The following is a 21,418-nucleotide window of genomic DNA, read 5'->3' on the forward strand; positions in this document are numbered from 1 at the left end:
TGTTTTATTTACAAGAAGCATGAGTTTTGTTTCTAATTAAAAAGGCAGGCAAAACCAAACTCTCCGCTGACCCTCAGGATTGTGTCCAAATTCCTTACTGAGGCCCCTCTTGATCCACCTGCCTTCACGCCTGCTCTCCCCCTTCCAGTTCCGCCTGCATCCGAGCTCCAGCTGCCAGAACTCAGGGCTCTGCCTTCTGGACTGTGAGCTTCTTCTTCTCTCTACCCTTCTTTTCCCCTTCTCTCAGTGGGGCTGTCTTTTATTTATCCTTCAGGGCTGGTGCTTCCTGAAATACTTTCTTCCCTATTGTTTGGCACCATGTTGCCTTCGTTTTCCTTTTTCTTTTCCTTCCTGCCCCCTTTGGCAGCTCATTTCTTCTCCGTGGCCTTTTAGCTCAGTCCTTGGCCGCCTGTTCTCTCTCGGGTGGAGCTCCTTCCCATCCACTTCTTCCGTTCCATCGCTCTGCCTCGACTCTCACACGTCCAACCCCAGGCCACGCTTCCCTCTGAGCACGACATTTGGAGAGCCTTCTTCAGAACTAACCCCCCGACTTTCCCGGGACACACATACCCTCAGCAGGTGACACTGTTGTCCTTCCTGTGTGCTTCTCCCTTCTCTGCAGCCCAGACACTTTTCTTTATTGCACTGCTGCTCCCTTCTCACCCAGAGCATGATGGCCCTGTACCTCCTCCAGAAGGCTCTTCAAAACACAGCTCTGGTGTTCCCTCTACTGAAAATCCTTCAGAGGCTTCCCGCGGCTCTGAGGACAAAGACCTTACTCTTCAACCTCAGGCTCAGCTTATCTGACCCGAGCTCACATCCCCCTGTACCCCCTGCACACCAGCCCCACTGGCCTTTCAATGCTTCCCTCTAAAGGGCCTTGCTTCCGAGACCATTGCCCTGCTGACCTGGCCTTGAGTGTGCCCTCCTCACAGCCTCCCTGCACCCTGGTTGGTGCCTAGTTACCACCTCTCTTTCCACAGAAATCACACTGCTCAAGGAAACCTTTCCTGATGCCCAAACTAGACCAAACCCCTGATGGGGCGCTCAGAGCCCCACCACTTTCCTTCACAGTCCTCCTCACCGTTTGCTGTGAAGGTTTGCATAATTCATGGATTCACTAGACTGAAAGCCCAGGCTAGGGACTGTGCCTGTTTTCCTCCTTTTGTGTCCCCCAGACCTAGCAAGGACAGGCACGCAATAACAGAAATGTGAAAGTTGAGGGAGAGGAAACAGGTGAGAAGAGTTAAGGGGAGAAAGTCCATGGGGTCAAGAATAGCTGAGTATGCCTGGTAGGCCAGCTGATGTCAGTCAGACCAAGGAATCTGGGTTGTATTTTGTGAATCAAAGGAGGTCAGCCAAGCTTCCAGGGCAGGACAGCTGAATTATATGATCAGCTCAACAGTGTAAATGGGATGACCTAGTACATTCCAAAAAGCCTTCAACAGTTTGGATTGATATTGGCTATGTCTCTGAGAAAAGGAATTGGGGATGGATTTTATTTTCTGTGTGCTGTGCTTGAAGTCTTTGGTGTTACTACTGTAGGTGAACGACACTGGAGGACTTCTCATTCAGCGGTCTGAGTGCTTCATCCATTAGCTCATTAGGACGGGAAAGCCTATGACGATAGCCGGCGGAGCATTTCTGCACCTTTCTTTAGCAAGGAGTCCAAACATTTTTTGAGTTCAATTTTTTTTTTAAAACAGGTGTTTACTAAAGTGAGCAAGGATCTTCTGCAGCTGTTTGGAGCCTGAGTGGCAGATGACACCAACTAACTGGGGACAAGTATGAGTTACACTCCAAAGGCTGCTGCAGCAGGATGCCCAGACAGCACGTAGACCACCTCCACACCTGCAGAGCTGAGAGGATCTCAGGTAAGGGGTCCATAGATGCTCAGTAATGAGGCTTGTGAGAGAAATACTTTAACTGGAGGTGAGGCCTTGATGGCAGTTTTGGCTTCGGAAGCAAGGTTGGGGTCATCATTCAGCTGCCTCTCCCTCCACCTCCTGAGGGGCCCTAGGTTTTATTTATTTATTTATTTTTATTTTATTTTTGGCTGTGTCGGGTCTTAGTTACGGCGTGCAAGCTTCTCTCTAGTTGTGGCACAAGGCTCTGTTGTTGTGGCTCATGGGCCTCTCTAGTTGTGGCTCACATGCTCAGTAGTCGCGGCACACGGGCTTAGTTGCCCCGCAGCATGTGGGATATTAGTTCCCCGACCAGGGATCGAACCTACGTCCCCTGCATTGGAAGGCAGATTCTTAACCACTGGACCACCAGGGAAGTCCCCTTAGGTTATATTTAAGTAGACCGCCTTCCCTACCTATAACTGTGAGTGCCAAAGCAATCCAAACGTGCCTCCACTCTAAGCTATAAAGAAACAATTAACCACAGTTAATGGCCCATAATTTGTTACTTCTGTATTCTATTCCCAAGGTTCCCTCCTAAGTTATTACCCATGAAGAAACATAAAACTGCACATAAAACTGTATTTCACAGAAACAAAGTGAGCTCTTTTTTGCTTTATTTCCCTCTGATTTAAAACAGTGGGTCTTCCTAGATGGAAAAGAGGTTCATCCCCACAGATGGGAAAGGCTACCACTCAGTGTTTTGCACCATGACAATGCAGACACATGGACAGGACCAGCTACAGAATTTGCAAGGCCCAGTCCAAAATGAAAATGAGGCCTCTTGTTAAATATAGTAGGAATTTCAAAACTGCAATAGAAGTGCATTAAACCGAGGGCAAGGTCCTTCTGAGTACGGGGCCCTGTGTGACTGCAGAGGCTGTGCACACACCAAATTTCTAGGTACTAGGAGGATGCGGGGGTCGGGGGGGGGGAAACGCTACCCCGAGAAGCTCAAGCATAGGAGCAGCTCCTCCCCTGGCAGAGAGCCTCTGCAGAGGAGGGAGTGTCAGGAGACCTGGACAAAGCATGGGGTGGCCAGAGGGCCACTGCTGAGGGAGCAGATGGTGTGGCCAAGGACAGCGTTCTCTTGGTGGTCCTCCCAGTTCTGATCTGCTTGGGGTTTGGTTATTAGAGTGCCCACGGATCAGAAAGGAATTGGGGTGCTTTAGAAAACTAGAAGGAAGGGGCAACAAGTGAGTGTAGACAACACTGAGATTGAGGAGGCATGAAGAAAGGGAGTTTCTAGAATGGAATTATCCCTGTTTTATTTTCATTTAATCAACCAATCTTTTTTATTTTTAACTGAAGTAGAATATCAAATTTAGATGATTTTTCCCCCTAAACCTACTCCTCCCCATTCTCCATTTTAGTAAATGATCCAACTGGATGGATCATTGTCCATCCAGGTGATCCAGGCAGAAACCTGGAGTCTGGTTCCTCCTCCTCCTTTGCCTCAACAGTGCTCACTGAATCCTGTTAGTTCTCTCTTCAGGGTCCTTCTTGGGCCTGCACATCTACCTCTGTATCCAATGATGCCACCACCACTTCTTGCCATGACTGACAGCAGCCTCCTCACTGCCTGGCTTTTGAATCATGCAGACTAGAGTTCACGTCCTCATTCTGCCACATGTTAGCTGAGTGACCTTGGATAGGGCTCTTCACCTTTCTGAGCCTCAGTTTATTCATCTGTAAAATGGGAATAATAATACAAAGGGTTGTTGTCTGGACTAAATGAAATGACGAAAGTGTCTTAGTACACAGTACATGCTCAATGAATTAGCTTCTTGTCTCTTTCCCTCTTCATTCCTCAGGCCTTAGTTTATACATTACTTCCCTAGGAACCCCTCTGCCGACTTGCTGCAAGTTCCCACAGATCCCCAGACTGCTCTGCAGCGTTCATCACACTTACCTGTCTTTTGTCCACAGTCTTCTCCATGAGCACAGGATTCTGGCTTTCTCTGCCTACTGAGGTGCCTGACATGAAGTAGGAATTCGTATTTTGTTATTTGACTGGTATCCCTGTATATAATCAAAGGTTCCCAGCCATGGGGTCTCTGTAATGTCCCCCCACCAACTCTAGGTAAGTGGGCAGATGACCATAAACAAACGATGGAAACCAAGAGCATCCTACCCAATATAAGTTAAACCTAGGGCACTGGGGCAACTCGTCATAGCAGATCCCGTTCATGAGAAGCAGGCCTTGGTCAGGTAAGGCCCATTCAAGGCCAGCCGACCAAGCCAGGAAGCCAGTGCTCCAGATCAACACAAACTTCCCTGGGAAGGCAGTGAGGCTGGGCTAAGGAAGGGACAGCACTACGGGCAGGACCACCCGCCCTGGAGAAGGAATGAAGGTGGCCCCCATTCATTGACCCAGGGCCACCTGAGTAGTTGGGCCAACCCTCCTCCTCAGGCCTTGACAGCTCCCCACTAGATATCCCCCACTGAGGCCAGTCAATTGCATGAGAGGTATGCACACCAAGGGGCTGACGCCCTGAGAAGCCCAAGGTGGAGGGGCTGGGTTTTTTGTTTTCTGAACTTTGAAGTAACATATACGTAGAAAAGTACATTAAAAATCTGTAGTTTATACTCCAATAAAGATGTTAAAAAATTTTTTAAAAAAATCTGTAGAGGCTGATGAGTTATCAGATGAGCATTCATGAAAGCCACTACTCTGATCAGTACCTAAAGCATCTCCAGCACTCTGGAAGCCCACTTACCCTCCCCAACCTGCTCGCTCCAACCCCTAGAGATGACCAAGGCCCTGGCTTTCGTAGTTACCATACCTTGGCATCTGAAATAATACTTTTGCCTGGTTTTGAACTTTTAAAGAATAGAATCATACAGCACATAATATTGTTCTTTTTTCTGTTCAGTATTATGTGAGATTCATCTGTGTGTTTGTATGTGTAACTAGTTTATTCATTCATTGCTGTGTTAGATCTTGTAGATGAATGTTTCACAAACTGTTTATCCCTTGCTCTGTTGATGGACATTTGTACTGTTTCTGGCTTGTGTATTTTATTGCCTTAGTGTGAGGCTGTCCTGGATGACTTGCAGAGGCAAGGGGAGTTTGGAGCAGAAGGGAAAGGAGGGGGAGAGGCAGGAGGAGCTCTGGGCATGGCGGCAGGGCAGGTGAGAGGGACTCTCAGGTCAGATAGGGCTGTGGAAGTACAGAGTGGGGCTGACGGCACCGTGGAGGAAAGGGTGCCAGAGGGCTCCTTTGAAAGTTTGCTCCTACTCAGAGACTAGAGGAGTGCAGTTCCCCTCTGAGGGCAAGTGTTCTGCGTGCTGAAGGCCATGGTCATGTGGTTTAGCAGGCAGGAGTTCAACTCCTCCACCTTCTGGACCTGCTGCCTGAACCCACTTCTCTGCTCCCCATGGGGTGCAGGGCCGGCTCTGCATGCCTAGAGAGAAAGCCAGGCAGGGCAGCTGATAGCAAAATATTGCCCTAGGGGGACAGAGGCAACACCACAAACTGGCCAGGGAGTCACCTCTGGTGCCTCTTTCTCAGGATGGGCAGACATCAAGAGATTTGTGTTTGGGAAGTTCAGGGATCACCACTGCCCATCCAGACACTGACCAGAATGGAGGTAAGGCAGCAGAGCCCCGAAAGGAAGGGGCCAGCACGGCTGACTGCTTGCCCAGCCCTCACCTGCCCTGGAAGCAATGCCACCCTGTGGAGCCCACCTCTCGGAGACTCCCAGCAGCCCCGGGCAGAGCTCCCACCCCAGCAAGAGAACCTGTCCCTGGTAACACTCCACCCACTTAAGTGGCTGGATCTTAAGTATTTCACCTTGGGGACCATCTTGGCTGGAGATGGCCGGGAGTCCCTATCACCCCTGAAAGACCTGACATGTTTCCCTCCTCCCTCCAGCTGAGCAGGTACAGGTAAGAAGAGAAGTTCTCTTGCCTTGGAGCAGTACAGCTGCCTGGGAAACAAGAAGGGTTCCTGCTGCTTCCAGCTCTGGACGACGTGTGAAAGCAGGTAAGGTGGGGGCCTCAGGCAGAGCAGAAGTTCAAGTGTGGGCTTTGCAGGATGCTACCCATGCTGCAGGGCAACTAGACTTTGTAAAACATGATCTATTTCCTCATTGGATCCTCAACAGCTTTGTGGGTTGACTGGACAAACTTCCCCATAGAGGAGAAATTAAAGCAGAGTAGAGTGGTCAAGGCTACACCCTAAATCATCAATGAAGGGGCTAGAACACAGGTCCCACAATCTCCGGGTCAGGGCAGCACAGAGCTACGCACACACAGGCATGTGCCTAGACAGACACCCAGCTCTGGCTTCTTGGGCTAAGAGTTGCCTTGACCCCTGACACCTGCCTTGGGGAGGAATTCAACTCTTCCTAGCGGGGCTTCGGGGAGAGGATGGCAAAGTGACATCAGTGTTCACACCTGCTCCAAGCTGACTGGGAAGGAAATGCTGACATCCTAGCACTTTAGATCCTGCACACAGAAGACAAAAGGCAAGGCCCGTGCTGCAGGCCTTTTGGTTCAGCCATCCTTTCAACTGACAAGACTGGGCAAGCAGTCCTCAGGCCCATGAGAACCAGTCCCCAAGTTAATGCCTCAGAGCTGCACAGGGTAGATGTAAGGGTATGTATGTGAGGTGGCCTTGCACACTGGCTCAGGTGGGCACACCTGATGCCTTAGCAGTTCCTCCAAGCCCCTGGGGAAGGATGACTTCGCTGCATTTCTGGCAGAGACTCGGAACTGTTGTTAATAAAGTGTCTCCATTTTAAGTACCCTGATTTATAAATTTCCAGGGAAGCAGGTGTGGAAGGAGGGCAGAGACTGAACCTCAGGAACACCAATACCAACATAGGCACAGGGAAAGGATGATCTGGCGCAGCCTCTAAGGCCAACTGCAGAGGCAGAAGAGCCAGCAGGTATGGTTAGTCCTTGGGGACACCCAAGAACGTGCTGGGGGGCAGAAGTCTGAGGCAGCAGTTGGCTGGTTTATCAGCTCAAGTGAAAGAATAGAAAGAATTATGCTACCCAGGTCAGGTCCCAAGGGCTGACAGGGACTTCAAAATTGGGAGCCTCCCCAGTATAGAGTATGTGCCAGTGAGTACCAGAATCTTCTGGGTGACTTGAAAGAACCTCTAGTTCTAGGGACTGATTTTCCAATGGGCAAAATACAGTAGGGGAACCATTTATAATTAACTCACATCTGTTTTAATTTGGATGACGAAGGCTTAAATATGTTCAGCCACTATGGGCTCTTTTGGCATTGGAGATGAAAGGAGGACGAGCTGACGGCAAGGTCTTCACTCCTTTTCCAACCTTGGGCTCGCTTGCCAGGTAGTGAACACAATCTGGTCCAGGCCTTAGACATCCATGCTGGGCAGAGGTAAGGCCCACCTCGCTCTACCTCCCCTGCCTCCTCGGCCTGGAGAGCTGGCTGGTCTGCATATCTTAGGGCTTGGTCAGTCTTCAGTCAGGAACCTAAAACTCATCACCTGTTCAGCAAAGTGAGGCCACATCAGTCTCCACAGGACTCAGAGTTCTTAGATGCCACCCCAACTCCAACAAGCGATTTCTTTCTCTTGGCCCCCTTTCCCATTGCTTTTATAGGACTTTAAAGCAGCAGTGCACCTGCAGACTTGCATCCATTAAAAAAATATATTTTAAGTTCATATATGAACTTTAAAGTCTCTGAGTAGTGATAAACTTGCAATTTATTTTAACTCAGATCAGAATGTTACCTCTGTAAGGTGGAAGACCCAGGGCAGGGCCAGTCATCTTCTAGTTTTTAATACATGGTGGGACAGAAGCTCTGTCTGGCTCTGACCGTTCAGAATGTCCACCAGCAGCCAGAGACAGAAATGTCACCTCATTAATGGATGGTGGAAAGGGGAGCACTTTCTAGGCACTCACTGTCAACCCCCTCTTTGTGGCCAGTGCTCTGCTCTAGATAAGGAAATGCTCAGTTCCTCACCACACACGGGCAACTCAGCTGGCGCTGCGGGGCTGGATTCCAGCCCAAGTTTGTGGGCTCAGAAACCCCAGGTTCTTTCCACCAAACGAGTGGGTTTGAAACTGGCTCTTGTGGCAGTGCTTCAGAGGTTCCCTGCAAAGTGTCATCTTAAATTTTAAAAGTCGTCTGTAACACGTACACTCAGATGTAAAACGTGCATTGCTTAGGCTGCCTGAGACCTCAGGTAAGGCCTCCATTATTGTGCTTGTGTGGGCTTCTCAGGTCGCTGATGCAGAAGGTGCAAGCCTTGTGCTGGGATCGCCACACCCAGCTGCAACTCAGTGCTATGGCTCTCACCATAGTACAGTTTTAGTGATTATAACCTTCGTGTGTTTCTTACCTGATGTATGGAGGATAAGGGCTGAAAGCAGGTATTGGATATTCCTCTTGATCTTTTTTCAAGTATCTACTTCAGTTTTGTCCATAACTAGAGATTGCAGACAACCTATGACTATTTCCACTTACACAGATAAAAATCAGGATTTTTTCCTCTATACTATACCAAACAAAATCAGATATAAATTGGACACTGAGATAGCTCACAACTAACCCATTTGCACTAGTCAAAAATGCTCCCCCCACCACCCTTGCCACCCCACTAGTTTAAGACATGACTTGAACTTAGTTCATGCTAGTAACACTTTTTATGTACATGAAAGGTTTAAAAGAAAAACAAAAATACTGCATTACAATATCAAAGCCTTTTGATTTGGGTTACCAGGGAGAGGAGGGCTCACAGTTTAAGCCTTCTGGTAGTGACTACTAAGCTCTTTTCCAAGATTTCTGGTTTGGCTAACTCAAAGAGAACCAGGTTAGAGTAACTATTTATCTAAGGCTGCTTTCTGGAAACCCAAGAGCACTGAGGGGAAGGGGGCAGGAGAGAATGTTTCTTATTCAAATTCTTCTGTTTATTCACTGGTAACCGTGGATGAATCTTTGCTGCTCCCTGAAACTTGGTTTTCTCAACAAAGTATCACAAACTCAAAATGGATTAAAGACCTAAATGTAAGACCGGATACTATAGAGGAAAACAGGTAGAATACACTGACATAAATTGCATCAATATCTTTTTCAATCCATCTCCCAGAGTAATGGAAATAAAAACAAAAATAAACAAACGGGACCTAATTAAACTCAAAAGCTTTTACACAACAAAGGAAACCACAAACAAAACAAAAAGATAACCCAAAGAATGGGAGAAAATATTTGCGACTGACAAGGAATTAGTCTCCAAAATATACAAACAGCTCATGCAGCTCAATGTCAAAAAAAAAAAAAGCAAACAACCCAATCAAAAAATAGGCAGAAGACCTAAACAGACATGTCTCCAAGAAGACATACAGATGGCCAAACAGCACATGGATAGGTGCTCAACACTGCTAATTATTAGAGAAATGCAAATCAAAACTACAATGAGATATCACCTCACACTGGACAGAATGGCCATCATCAAAAAATCTACAAACAATAAATGATGGAGAGGGTGTTGGTGGGAATATACATTGGTACAGCCACTATGGAGAACAGTATGGAGGTTCCTTAAACTAATAACAGCTACCACATGATCTAGCAATCCCACTCCTGGGCTTATATCCAGAGAAAAACATGGTTTGAAAGGATACAGGCACCCCAGTGTTCGTTGCAGCACTGTTTACAATAGCCAAGACATGGAAGCAACCTGAATGTCCATCGACTGATGAGTGGATAAAGAAGATGTGGTACAACAGAATGTTAGTCAATTAAAAAGAATGAAATGATGCCATTTGCAGCAACATAGATGATGGGCCTGGAGATTATCATACTAGGTGAAGTAAGTCAGAGAAAGACAAATATGTGGAATCTAAAAAAAAGATACAAATGAACTTATTTACAAAACAAACAGTTTCACAGACTTAGAGAATGAACTTGGGGGAAGGGTGGCGGGGGAGGATAGATTGGGAGTTTGGGATTCAGATGTACACACCGCTATATTTAAAACAGATAACCAACAAGGGCTTACTGTAAAAAATAAAAAATTAAATTTAAAAAAATCAGGAGGTTGGATTAAATCAATGATTTCAGACATTCATTTTAATCATCGGAGCCTTTCTTCAAATCACATCACATCTTACTTGGAAGCCTAATACTGAATGGGACAGAAGGCTCGCTCCCCACAGAACAGCATGAAAACCACAAAACTACACTATCTAAGGTCCCTCCCCACTACCTCTAATACCAGGATTTCAAGTCCCAGGCCTCTGAAACACAGATGCTGACTCCTGCTGCCCCCTCCTGGCCAGGCCTCTCCCTGTCTCTTGAACAGACTAAGGAGTGGAGCTGTTTTATCCCATGCACCTAAAACACTGGTCACAAGACTGACTAGAGAACCACAGTGGCAAGGGGCCGAACAACTGTTTGTGGGTGAAAACGACATTTACTTAGTTTACGTGGTCACAGAGGCTATAGCAGAATCAATGCTGTTACAATAGTGGGCACTACTGTCAGCAGCAACACGACGTTTTTAACCAGAATCCGAGCCTCATGGGTTCAGTTTGCATTTAAAAAAAAAAAAAAAAACCCAGTCAGGAAGAGTGAAAGGTCAATTTTGAATGCCAGTGTAAAACAAATTTCACTGAAAATACAACTGAAATGCAACTGCTATGAGCACTATAAGAGAAGCTAAGAACTTCGATACGATAAAAAAGTGGTAAATAAAATACAACAGCAGCATTAAAAAACTTTGTCATTCCTACTTCAGAGGGTACCCCTTCCCTTTCCTCCTCATGCCTCCGACAACTGCCTAGTCTGGAAGAGCCCTGTTCAACCAGGGAGGGAGCTGGTATCTGCACAAATGTGCAGCAGATGAACTCCACACAAGGGAGAGGACCAAGGTGTAAGTGTGGTTGTGTACCGGGGGCAGGGAGACTCCTGTTTAAGAGTCAGAGGCTTAGGAGCGTAGCCACCTACTCCTGCTAGATGCCTCTCACACATTCTGGTCCTGCCCTCCAGACATCTCATCAGTAACCTCGACTTTGAACAAATGTTCTTAGAAAATGTGACTAGAAATTAAACAGCTGGGACTCCTGCCATATTTTCCAAACTCCAAATGGAGACTCAAGTCATTTTGCTCCACAGTCCAGGTCCATTTTCACTCATTGTTAGCCCTACCCTCAGCTAATGCAGTCGGGTGGGTACAGCTGCAGCCCTGGAGACAGATCACTTGAACAGGTACCAGCAAAATGAAAAGTCCTGCAATAGCACCTTCAAAGCAGCCCTTGTTCTTAAGACATCAGCAGAGGTCATGGCTACAGTTAACGATCTCCCAGCCTCATGTGCAGTGGCCAAGTATATCAGCTGTCTCAAGGACAGTGGCCTGAAACCATATTCTAGGGTTTATCCTCAATTCCCATTTTGATATTTTTTAATAGCTGGAAATTAACAAATGCTCTGCGGCAGCATTTTGTTCATTCCCCTTTAAATCCGCCACAGTACCTTTTTAATTCTTAGAATATTATTCTCTGCTAACATAGAAATGAACAATGAGCATATTAGCAAAATAAAAATTTTCTGTACACCTTTACTAGGAAGTCTCAGTGGATTAAGGCAGTCCTATCATTTTTTGGACTGGGATTAAGGACACCGAAGTACAGAAAGAGGGGAAAAATTCAGAGATGAAGAGGACATCCTGGCATCTCAAGGTCACCGTTAGTACTCCACTGCTTAGACCAAATACCTCCATGTGACAGCCTGAAGAAATCTGACTGTGTCCTCGGATAACAGCTTTTCTTCACATATTGCCCTCTTCCACAGGGCAGTTCTTTGCCTTGACTCGCACTGTGCAGGTCTCACCAGCACCGGGCTCTTCATCTTCCGCAACGCCAGTAACTCCGCCTCTATGGACCCAACAGCGTTGCTAGATCCTACAAGTGTTTTTAACTTGCCGAGGGCTAAGCATTATCCCCCACGCACAACAGGAGCTCTGTGTAGACACACATTGGCTGACACAACTCAGGTTTTTACAAATTGGTCTGAGCACAGACTTGGCTCCCAGATGGACTGAAGGGAGCTGAAGTGGCACCTTCTCCTCCCAGAGAACAAGTTAGTTCTCAAACACCTGCCAGATGGCACACACAGCTCTCAGACTGGAACCAACTAAGCTGTTTTTAAGTGCGTGTGTACTTTAGGAAGTGAGTACATCCGGAAAGTGACCTTGGAAGGCTCTCTGGTAGCTCAGAGCAGGTCACTCATCAGAGCCCCCAACTCACCACAGATGTGAGGCTGGCAACCCCAGAGCTGGGCGTTACTCAGTACCTACCTTCCCTCACGAAGAACTGCATAACGTTACGTCCCCCACAGGCCCACGGGATGGGAAGCGTGCCCAAGAGTGACACAGGAAAGAAAATCCACCTCCGCGAAGAACAAGAACTAGTCCGGAAGTGACTAGAAACTACGGCCTCCTCGGCTGGTTGCAGATCTAAGGAGCAGAGGTTCCTCCCTCTGTGTGGGAGGAGGAAGGAGACCTCTAGTTAGGCACACAATCCACTCATCCAATTCAGTTTCTGCCCAAGGTCTCTCTGCCCACCCGTAATTCTCTCATCCAAGACAGGCAGAGCAGAAGGACTTTCTAGCCACCCTCCCCGCAAAACCTCCTTTCAGTCTCCACTGCACGCATGCCTCAGTTCTTACCTGCTGCTACATGTGCAGCTGTTGCTCCTCGCATGGGGTTAAGGGGCCAGAGCACTGGCTAAAATCAAAGCAACAGCAAAAAAAAAAAAAAAAAACGAGCCTGGAGGACAGAGGTAGTTTTAATTACTGTTGACACTCAGTTCTTCAGATAAGGAAGAACAGCTGATTGTTAATGTTAAGATATCAGACTGCTTTGCCTTTTTAGCTTTGGAGATGTTAGTGGCAAAAACCATCGAGGAAATGTGTTGCAGTGTGTGGGTATTGTGGTGCGGCTCCTTGCCAAGGTCCAGAGTTTAAAAGAAATCAGTAGTTTTCCTTTGCCAAAGTCAACTTTCTCAGCAGCACCTCAAATTGCTTCTGTGTAAGAGGGAAATGGGGTGAAGGGGAATAAACCACAGGGAAAAAGAATTAGAACGTGTTAGCAAATGCTACCATGCGGAACACTAAACTTTATTCACTTTATTTATATATTTAACAGTTCTAAAGTATTTACTTCTTGCTTTGACAAAAAATGAAAAATATAGGAGCACTGACCAACTCCTCTTTAGGAGAAAAGGGTTATATATACAGCTACGGAGAGTTATGGTTCCTCCTTTACATACAAAGAAAAATATTAATAAAAAAGTGCTTCATTGATCAAAAAAGGGCTAAGAGCTGCAAGCATTTATTCACACTGTACATCAGACCCAAGAAACCCGTATCGTAACCTCTTGGCACCTGTCACTAGGACCTGCACAATCTTCAGTTAGACTGACTTCTCCCTACCTGCAAGGCCAGACCACACAGAGTGCGAAGAACTTACACCCTGTTTCACTAAATTCAGATTCTGAGCAACCTCCTGCCACTGGGAAGTCAGACGCACTCAGACGCTCTTGGCTTTGCCTGGACTGACAGCTCCAGGGAAGGCTTCTGGGCCACGTCTTATCTACACCCAGGCACACACAGGAGCCACCTTCCTGAGAGACAACTTGCCTTTAGCCAGGGAATTGCTTCCAAAGGGTAAGGAAAGTTCCCAGGCCTCACCCCCACTGCCCACCACAATCCGCCCTGTTACCAGTTAGCAGCTTTTAGCAGAGCCAAGCATGGCCCTTCCCCCGAGAGGGAGGGCAGGCACAAAACATGGATGCCAAGATCACAAAGCACAAACCTAAACTCCTCTCCACTCTTCTCCATACCCACCTCCACCACAAATATTCTTGATTTAAGGCTCTTTTTGGACCCTATCGAAGCTTACTAAGGAAAGGTGCCTTGCATCTCCTATGGGCTTTGTCACTTCTCTAAGGAGCCCTGCAGAGTCACCAAGTGGCCCCTCACTGCTGACCAGCAGCACAGGAGCAGGGCAGTGGGACCGCTGGGCCCTTCCCACTGCTCCAAGAAGGGGAGGCGGAGGAAGGCTGAGTCTATGGGACATGCTCCCTTCTCCAGACACTGCACTCTGAAAGGCTGATTCTACCCCTAAAGGGGGAGATCCATGATTGGTTTGGGAGTGGGGAATTTTTGGAACCCTGAGTCTGGATTTCCGTGTGCTAGACGAGGAAGAGAGATTGTTTGGGGGACCAGGCCCCAGAAGGGGCTTCCAGGCTCAGGGCATACTTTGGCCTTGACCATGGCAGCAGGATACTGCACTCTGGCCAGTCTGCACCCTATGCCTGAGGGTGGGAAGCGCCACACAGCCTGGCTGAGGGGGGGCAGACTGTTGACAGTGAGGGGAGCCCTAGACAATCTGGGTCAAGTTAAAAAGAGAATCCCATGGGGGAGAATAGCCAGCCACCCATTCCCAGCCCTCTCCCTGCTTCACGAGTGTACCCCTTCTTTACCTAAACGGGGTGGGAGCGCCTAAGGGGTCCCACTTACTATGTGCCTGTGCCCCTCTCTCCAAACCCCAATCCCATTTATCTGCCTGTGGGATGGGACTAGCCCAGTCCCTCTTGGAAGGGAGAGGGCACCTGGGGCACTGCTCTTAGAGCAGATGCTTTCGGCGTCCTCAGCAGCAAAGGTTTTTCCAATCCGATCAGCTCTGATGTGGCAGTGATACGAGGAATGGTCACAAACGTCAGCATTGGCTTTATTCGCTGCTCTCTATCTCAGGCCTCCACTCCTGACTCAACCAGCCTCCTCCCATCCTGAGGAACTAAGCCACCCCTCAGCATTGCCTGACAGCAGGCAGCTCAACAGTTACAGGGGGCCTGGCAACCTCTGGTCTTCCATCCAAAAAAAAAAAAAAAAAAAAGACAAATAGGGTACTTGTCTCATTTTTGGAGGCAGAGGGAGGATAGAAAATGGAGAGGAAAACAAATGCGGGGGTGGGTTGGGGAGGGAGAGATCAATCTACAATCCAGTGGTGCAGCCCAAACTTCCATCACTCTGCACAGTTGGTTCCACGTCCCCATTCCAAAGTGCACGGGCCTCTCAGTCTGCCCAGGCTGTTGTGGGCCTGTCAGAGGAACAGCAGCTTGGCCTCTGCCCGCCCCAGGTCACTGAGCTTCAGTTTGAAGTGGCTGCAATGGGCTTATCCAGTTCAAGGTCAATGCTGGAGCTTGTGGGATGCAGGCTGCTATAACAAGACTTGCACACTCGACTAGGTTCAAAGAGCTGTTGGCTGGGAACTGGAACCTTCTGGTTACAACAACTGGAGCAGAATACGTTCCCACAATTCCTTGAGATGAGCAGAAACAAAAACAGCATTAGTGTCAGCAGACACAGGGTGGAGAAACCAACTTCAGAAGACAGCGCTTCTCTGTACACGATTCAGATATGCCGGAGACTCCTCTAATACCAAACACTCTCATTTGTCTAAACCCACAAAGAAGCCAGAGAGGGAGGGGACCGCTCCCTAGCACAATCGCACACCACTTTCACTTTAGGGCCAAGGACCCTGGCTGCCTCACCACTATGGCTCAAGGTTACAAGGTGTCAGGTAGATGCTGCTCAAGAGAGATCCATGAAAACAAATGAGCCCAGGGCAGAAGGCAGCTGCTAGCTCAATGGCCACGTCTTGGCCCAGGAAAACCCCGTGGCCACACCCACCTGGGCAATGGCCTCTGTGTAGCTTATGATCACAGAGAGGCCAGAGTCCAATGGAACTGCCTCTGAGCTAATCAGATGACAGAAACTCCCAGCCCAGCTGGGGAGTGAGGAGCCTTGCCCAAAGGCTCAGAGGCAACAACAGGAAGAATTGACTGCTGCCATCCAGGACTGCTTTTGCTGCCAGCATGCGAAGCCAGGAGACAAGCAACCAGTGACACATGCTCAGGGTGAAAAGACAAGAGCACAGGTGAACACAGGTGCACACACACACCCTATTAGACAACGATGAGTTGACACTGGGTCACTCCCCTGCCCCCATGCATCTCCAGGGAATATCAGCTCTACCTGAAGGCCTGACTGCACCCAGGTCCCTAGCCTCTCTCCACTCCTCCACTTGAAAGCCCAGCTCTGATGCGCCTGTGCAGCAAAGGTCTGTGCACCCAAACTGATGCCCTTCACAACTACCAGGAAAGGGAACTGGCAGAGGATGAGTTTCTGTTCACCTTACAACCCCAACCCACTCTGGGGAGGCCCTAGAATAGGAGACTCCGAAGAGTCTAATGCAGCCTGCCAAAGACTTGGGGCAAGCATCTAAAAGGAAATCCTCCTCCTTAGCCAGTATCACTCACTACCTTTTCATTTATGCTCCTCAGAAAGGAAACCCACTGCTGGATTAAGGATCACTTAAGCACAGAAGACAGAATACTGAATACCCTTTGGCAACAAAATACCACTGCAAAAGGAAAAGGCTAGACAAGGAGCAATGGAAAGACAGAACTAAAACAAACAAAAGACTTCATCTTCTGGAATGCAGTGAGTACTTCACAACTCTGTTTCTGAAAAGCATGAGTCAGCAACAACTGTGGTTACAGAGAAACATTACCTAAATCTACTTCTGGATGTGTACATTTATTTAACATACCTTCTGGAATTCAGCTTAAAGGCCTGACATGTATTTGATGAGTTAAGCTTTTCTATCTGACTTCTTTCAGGGGATCCTGATAGACCCTAAGTGGAGTTTTCCCTTAAGTCTTCAATGCTAACAGTTCTCCGGAAAGACCACCTCTGTTCAGTCCTGGGCTTTTTTTTTTTTTCCTTAAAAAAAAAGTCATGCTGTTTGACTTGAAAGTCACCGGCATCATTCTGGCATCTAAGTGAATGACTGACCCAAAAGAAATAGCTCTAAAACCCCTCAACTGGCTATTCCACAAGACCAGCGCCTGCTGAAGCACCGCTTCTTGCCATAAGCAAGATGGCTCGGCTGACCTATGCAGTCAGCAGGGGCAACCACGGCTGCAACCTGCAGCCAGCTGCTGTGGTCCCCCCACCCCACCCAAGCCCACCTGCTTGCCTGCCTGCACTCCTGCCCCAAAGCTTCATCCCAATGAGTGCAGAGAGGGGGAAATGGTAGCGTTAGTGTGGAGAAGTTACTGTAGGTGTGCAGAAATCACAGACAGGTTGTTGCAAATGCTCACCACGTTTGATCAACACGGTCAATGTCCCTGCAAGGAGGGGAGAAAGAACTCAGAGAAGAAGCCAACTAAAGACATTTGGGCTTGGGGTGAGCATGGGGAGAGATACAGTCCTAGAAGCATCATCACCAGACAAAGGTGGTTCCATTTTCAATCCAGGTCCATTCATGTGGGTGGGCTATGTCACAGTTCAGATAAAATTCCTACCCCAAGTAACACTGAATATCCTCCAGTCACCACCCCAGCTGGGGCAAAGCATCCCTAACCACTCACTACCCCAACCCAGAAGGAAGAAAGAAGTCAGGAGCCTTATGGATTGAGGACTATACCCTAAGCTATTCCCACTAGTCCTCCAACCAATAAGTATGCGGTCAGGGAGAGAGGGTAAGGAGTAGGAAAACGAAGTTCTCTGCCCACAGCAGGAAAACTGTCTTTGCTCACAGCATTCGTGCTGAATGGGAAGAAATTGTATTCTAGGAATAAGAAATGGCGGTGTGGGTGGTGGTAGCAGTTGCTTCATCAATCCAGGAAGCAAAATAAAAAAGGGACATCATTTTCAAAACTTACTCACGATCACTCTAAAATGGAAGAAAGACACCCAGTGCAGTTCTGCAAACACCAATTTCAGAGGCACAAAAGGTGAGTCAGGGTCCTGAAGACCCTGGGGTCTGCCTCAGAACACTGCCAGCCAGCTGCCTGCATCTTTCAAATCTGCAGGCTCTGTGGACCAAACCTCAGCCTCTACACCCCCAACCACCCCACCACACCCTCCCAGTGGCACCTGCAGTGGTGCTTCCTGCTGGCAAGCCAGAAGGCGCTGTCGCATGCATAGCAGTGGGCGGCCAGGTGGTCAGGGAGCCAACGGGTCATCTGTAAAACGGATGAGGCCAGGTTAGTGACAGGAGATGGGCCATCCAGCCGGAGCCAACAGAGCCATGCTGGGGGCAGCAGGAGTCACAAGGACCACACTGGCTCCAGTGGCACCAGCCCATCAGGTCTGATGTCAGCAGTACAAGAAAGGCGTCCAAATCGTTTCCCTGGAGGGGACTCCAAACTCCCCTGAGATCAAGTGGCAGGCAATAGCACCCTGGGTCGCTATGAGAGCTGGCAAGGCTCCAGTTCATAGAGGCAATGAGGAGAGAGGGCTGGCCTGCTGCATCTCCCTTGCTGAGAAATTCTAGGCTTGATGGGAATTCATAGATGCTGAGATTCAGAGAGGCTCAAGGCTAAGTGTGCTGTGTGGTCATTCCTTAGCCAGGGGCAGGGGGAATGGATGATGGGGGTAGAGAAGAACTGCAGAACAGTTGCATGGGTGGCACTCAGAACAGGGGCTGAGCCTGTACCTCCGTGTCCTGTTTATCCACCTGCTCCCAGCTGGCTTCAGAGAAAATCTCTGTGCTGCAGCGAGACAAACAGTTCTGATCCAGAATGCTTTCCGAGTCAGGAATTGAAGTCTGTTGGCAAACAAACACAGCTGAACAGAATGAACCTGGTCTCCTCCCAGAAGAAGAAAGGGCTTGGCAAAGAAGGGAGCACTGGGGACTTTGGGCGGGCCTGGGTGTTAGGGCTGCTGAATCTCTAGGTGCCTTAGCCATCAAGAATTGGGTTGAGCAGGTTCAGAGACAGGGCTGAGCTCAGCTAGAAGAGAGATACACACATCTAAGGTTATGTGCAGGGATTCTGGAGTGGAAAGACAGGCCTCGGGTTCCAGGAAGTGAGTAGGGCAGAAGTGACCAGGATGAAGTGGGAACTCAGTGTCAGCTGCTTCAGGGGGCCTGTCAGTCCAACCCTGCCACTTACATGTGTGTGTTGAAACTGAGTGCTTTGGGCATGTCCTTTCTCTGAAGGACTCTGGGAAAATGAGAAACCATCATTAGTATAAAGGAAAAACCACGTCAGTTTGAAGTGAAAGTCATTGGACGAGCCCGCCTTTAATGTACGCTGACTGCTTCAGAGCCAGACTCACACTTGTCCTTAATCACGTCGAGACTGCCTCCTTGAGAACCTCCCCTCAGGTACCACCACTCCGGTCACCAGGCTCCATCAGTGCTAACTCCCAACAGTGATACCTCTCCCCATTTCTACTGCCATCACCTGCCACAAGGTAGGTACAAATACCTGTTTAAAAAGAACTAAACTTTCACAGCTACAGCCCATGTTATGGTTGGGGGGGTGGTGGGGTGCAGCAGCTAATTGTTCACTAGCTACTGGGGTAGGACAGGCACTATGATTTCACAGGAATATTTGACATTGCCCTACAAATATTATTCTGCCCGGAGTTCACGCTTTTCGGCATGATCCTCTCTCCGAAGAGAACTGACCAACCACATAGTGTGTGCTCACTCTCTTCCTAATTCTGTCTAGACAGGATACCTGTGGAAAGTAAGCAAGACAGGAAAGAAAAAGAACACTGCCAATCACCTTGCTGAGGCTGATCTCCAGCCTCTCTCAATTCTGGAACTTTCCAGTTCTTTCAGAAATCTGTACAAAGGGCGCCCCGGCTCAGTGTGCCCTGTCTCCTTGTGCAGCTGTGGAGGCACCATGGTGTACTTACCACTTCATCCCCAAAGTCCCCATTGAAGCGTAGGGAGCTGGTCAGGTACTGGCTCTCCAGGCGACTCCTCAGCTCCTGGACTTGTTTCTTCAAGGTCTCCACTTCCTGCTGGTGGCCCGACTCAATCTGACGCAGGCGCTGTTGGATAGTGTCCGTGTACAGAGGCATGCCGTCATCGTCCAGGTGGCTGCGGGAAGGCTGGTCAGGGCTGCCAGTTGCAGACGCCCTCCCCGAGTGGCTGTGCAGCCACTTGTGATGCAAGTTCCTCGAGTGTAAGTGGGCAGAGCTGCAGCTTGTGGCAGACAGCTGGCGGCTCAGTGAGTCCTTGCTCCTACCAGTCTCCCCATTGGCGCAGTGCCCATTGGGGGTAGGGTACTTCTGGAGGGTACTATGCCCTGGGAGCTGCTCTGAGGCCTTATTTTCAGTCTCTGGAGCACCATTGCACACAAGCCCCTCTTTACATTCAGCTAAAGGCAAGGCACAAGGAGAATGCGCTGGGCTCTGGGTGCTGCTGGGGGAAGTCCTATACACCAGAGATCCCACTTGGGGCCTCTCAGCCAGGCTCCTCTCTGAAGGCCTGGGCTCCATGGCTTGAGGAAGCTCCTCCTTGCCACTGAACCTGCCACTGCTTACCCTGGCAGGTAAGCAAGGTCTATCATGGCCTTGGGGACCACTTTCTGACTTCACTTTATCTTCCACTAACATGTCCATGGAACTATCTGCATTTGGTCCTCTGGTCTCAAATGAAACTTGGGAGGGCAGAGAACTTGACTGTGAGGTACCAAAGCCAACTTTCACATCTACTGATATTGGAAGGACTGCCTCCTCCCTGTCCTGTGTGATAGCTCCTATTCGAGACTGTTCCACAGGGACCTCCTGGGCATCCTCTCCCGGGGGGGGCTCCTGGAGAGAACTGGGGAGAATACTGTGCCCACCCTGCTGCTCAAGAATACCCTGTGAGAGCACAAGAAGGCTGGTGCCTGGATGGTGGCTCCTTAGAGCAGCATCACCCAGTTCTGGCTCTTGATGAAGCACAATGGCTGGGCACTCAGGGGTCTTCCCCCTGCTCCCCTCTTCTAAAAGAGCCTCCTCTTTGACCTCCTGCATCTCCCTGTGGGCAGGCTCCTCTACCCCACTCTCCTCTTTGGTGGCCTCTTGCAGGATATTCTCCATCTGCCCCTCAGCTACTCCAGCTGCAACAGACAGCTCGGCGCCACCCAGCACTTTGGCTGGCTTCCCCAGGCTGTCAGGATCCAGAAGCTCCTCTCCAGGACCAGCCAGAGTGCTCAGTTCCAGCGAGCGACGGTGCTCCTGCCACTTCTCATTCAGGCTTGGGTCACTGCTGCGCCGGCTGGCTAGAGGCACTGTGTTCTCGCAGGCGGTGGTCAGATTGTCAAATGATCTAGTCTTTGGTAGCCTAAAGGAAGGAGTTTGGGGGAAATGAGAATATGAGGTTGTTCACAGGGAAGTAGGAGACAACAGGTTTTAACAGGCAGTCATTTCATAAATGGCTCCATTACGGCTACTCAAGGAGCCATGGCGCATCTGGAGTAAGGCTCAGACTGCAGAAAGGCAGAGCTCCAGGATGAGTACTTCTATTCCTCTGGCACCATCCCCACCCCATGCCCAACACATACAAATAAGCTAACAGCAAACGCTATTTTAAAAAGATATTCTTCATGATACTGCTATGTTTCTCAATTAGTGGCAGAGGAAAGTAGCACTGCTGATCTTCTGATATTACAATATTTTAAATTATTATTCATCAGTCTGAATTCAATAAAGCTAATTCATAGGTCTCAAAGCCAGA

At 48.8% G+C, this 21,418-nt stretch overlaps 1 protein-coding gene and 1 long non-coding RNA gene across 16 annotated transcripts in view; one reads left to right on the forward strand and one right to left on the reverse strand.

Annotated features, from left to right (window-relative positions):
• LOC113629695 (uncharacterized) overlaps positions 1 to 16,542 on the forward strand; it is a 46,324-nt gene extending 29,782 nt beyond the window's left edge. Inside the window, exons 2-5 of one of the 2 annotated variants that reach the window (XR_003436662.1) lie at positions 1,707 to 1,874; positions 5,782 to 5,892; positions 6,677 to 6,799; positions 16,236 to 16,542. This is a non-coding gene — a long non-coding RNA (uncharacterized LOC113629695). The remainder of the gene's footprint in view (positions 1 to 1,706; positions 1,875 to 5,781; positions 5,893 to 6,676; positions 6,800 to 16,235) is intronic. The other variant, XR_003436661.1, reaches the window with a different exon arrangement.
• Positions 2,421 to 21,418, reverse strand: part of MTMR3 (myotubularin related protein 3) — a 147,254-nt gene continuing 128,256 nt past the window's right edge. For 4 of the 14 annotated variants that reach the window (XM_027124330.1, XM_027124331.1, XM_027124332.1 and 1 more), the window contains 6 exons: positions 19,609 to 21,025; positions 18,855 to 18,905; positions 18,398 to 18,508; positions 17,836 to 17,924; positions 17,058 to 17,084; positions 12,985 to 15,211 (listed from right to left, as the gene is read on the reverse strand). In XM_027124330.1, coding sequence (XP_026980131.1) covers positions 15,040 to 15,211; positions 17,058 to 17,084; positions 17,836 to 17,924; positions 18,398 to 18,508; positions 18,855 to 18,905; positions 19,609 to 21,025 — 1,867 coding nt within the window. In that variant the 3' untranslated portion in view covers positions 12,985 to 15,039. The other 10 variants (XR_003436660.1, XM_027124335.1, XM_027124333.1 and 7 more) reach the window with 10 other exon arrangements.

This window comes from Aethalodelphis obliquidens, unplaced genomic scaffold (genome assembly GCF_003676395.1).
Source record: "Aethalodelphis obliquidens isolate GAN/ISIS:26980383/991018 unplaced genomic scaffold, ASM367639v1 scaffold28, whole genome shotgun sequence".
In the NCBI taxonomy this organism is placed as follows: Eukaryota; Metazoa; Chordata; class Mammalia; order Artiodactyla; family Delphinidae; genus Aethalodelphis; species Aethalodelphis obliquidens.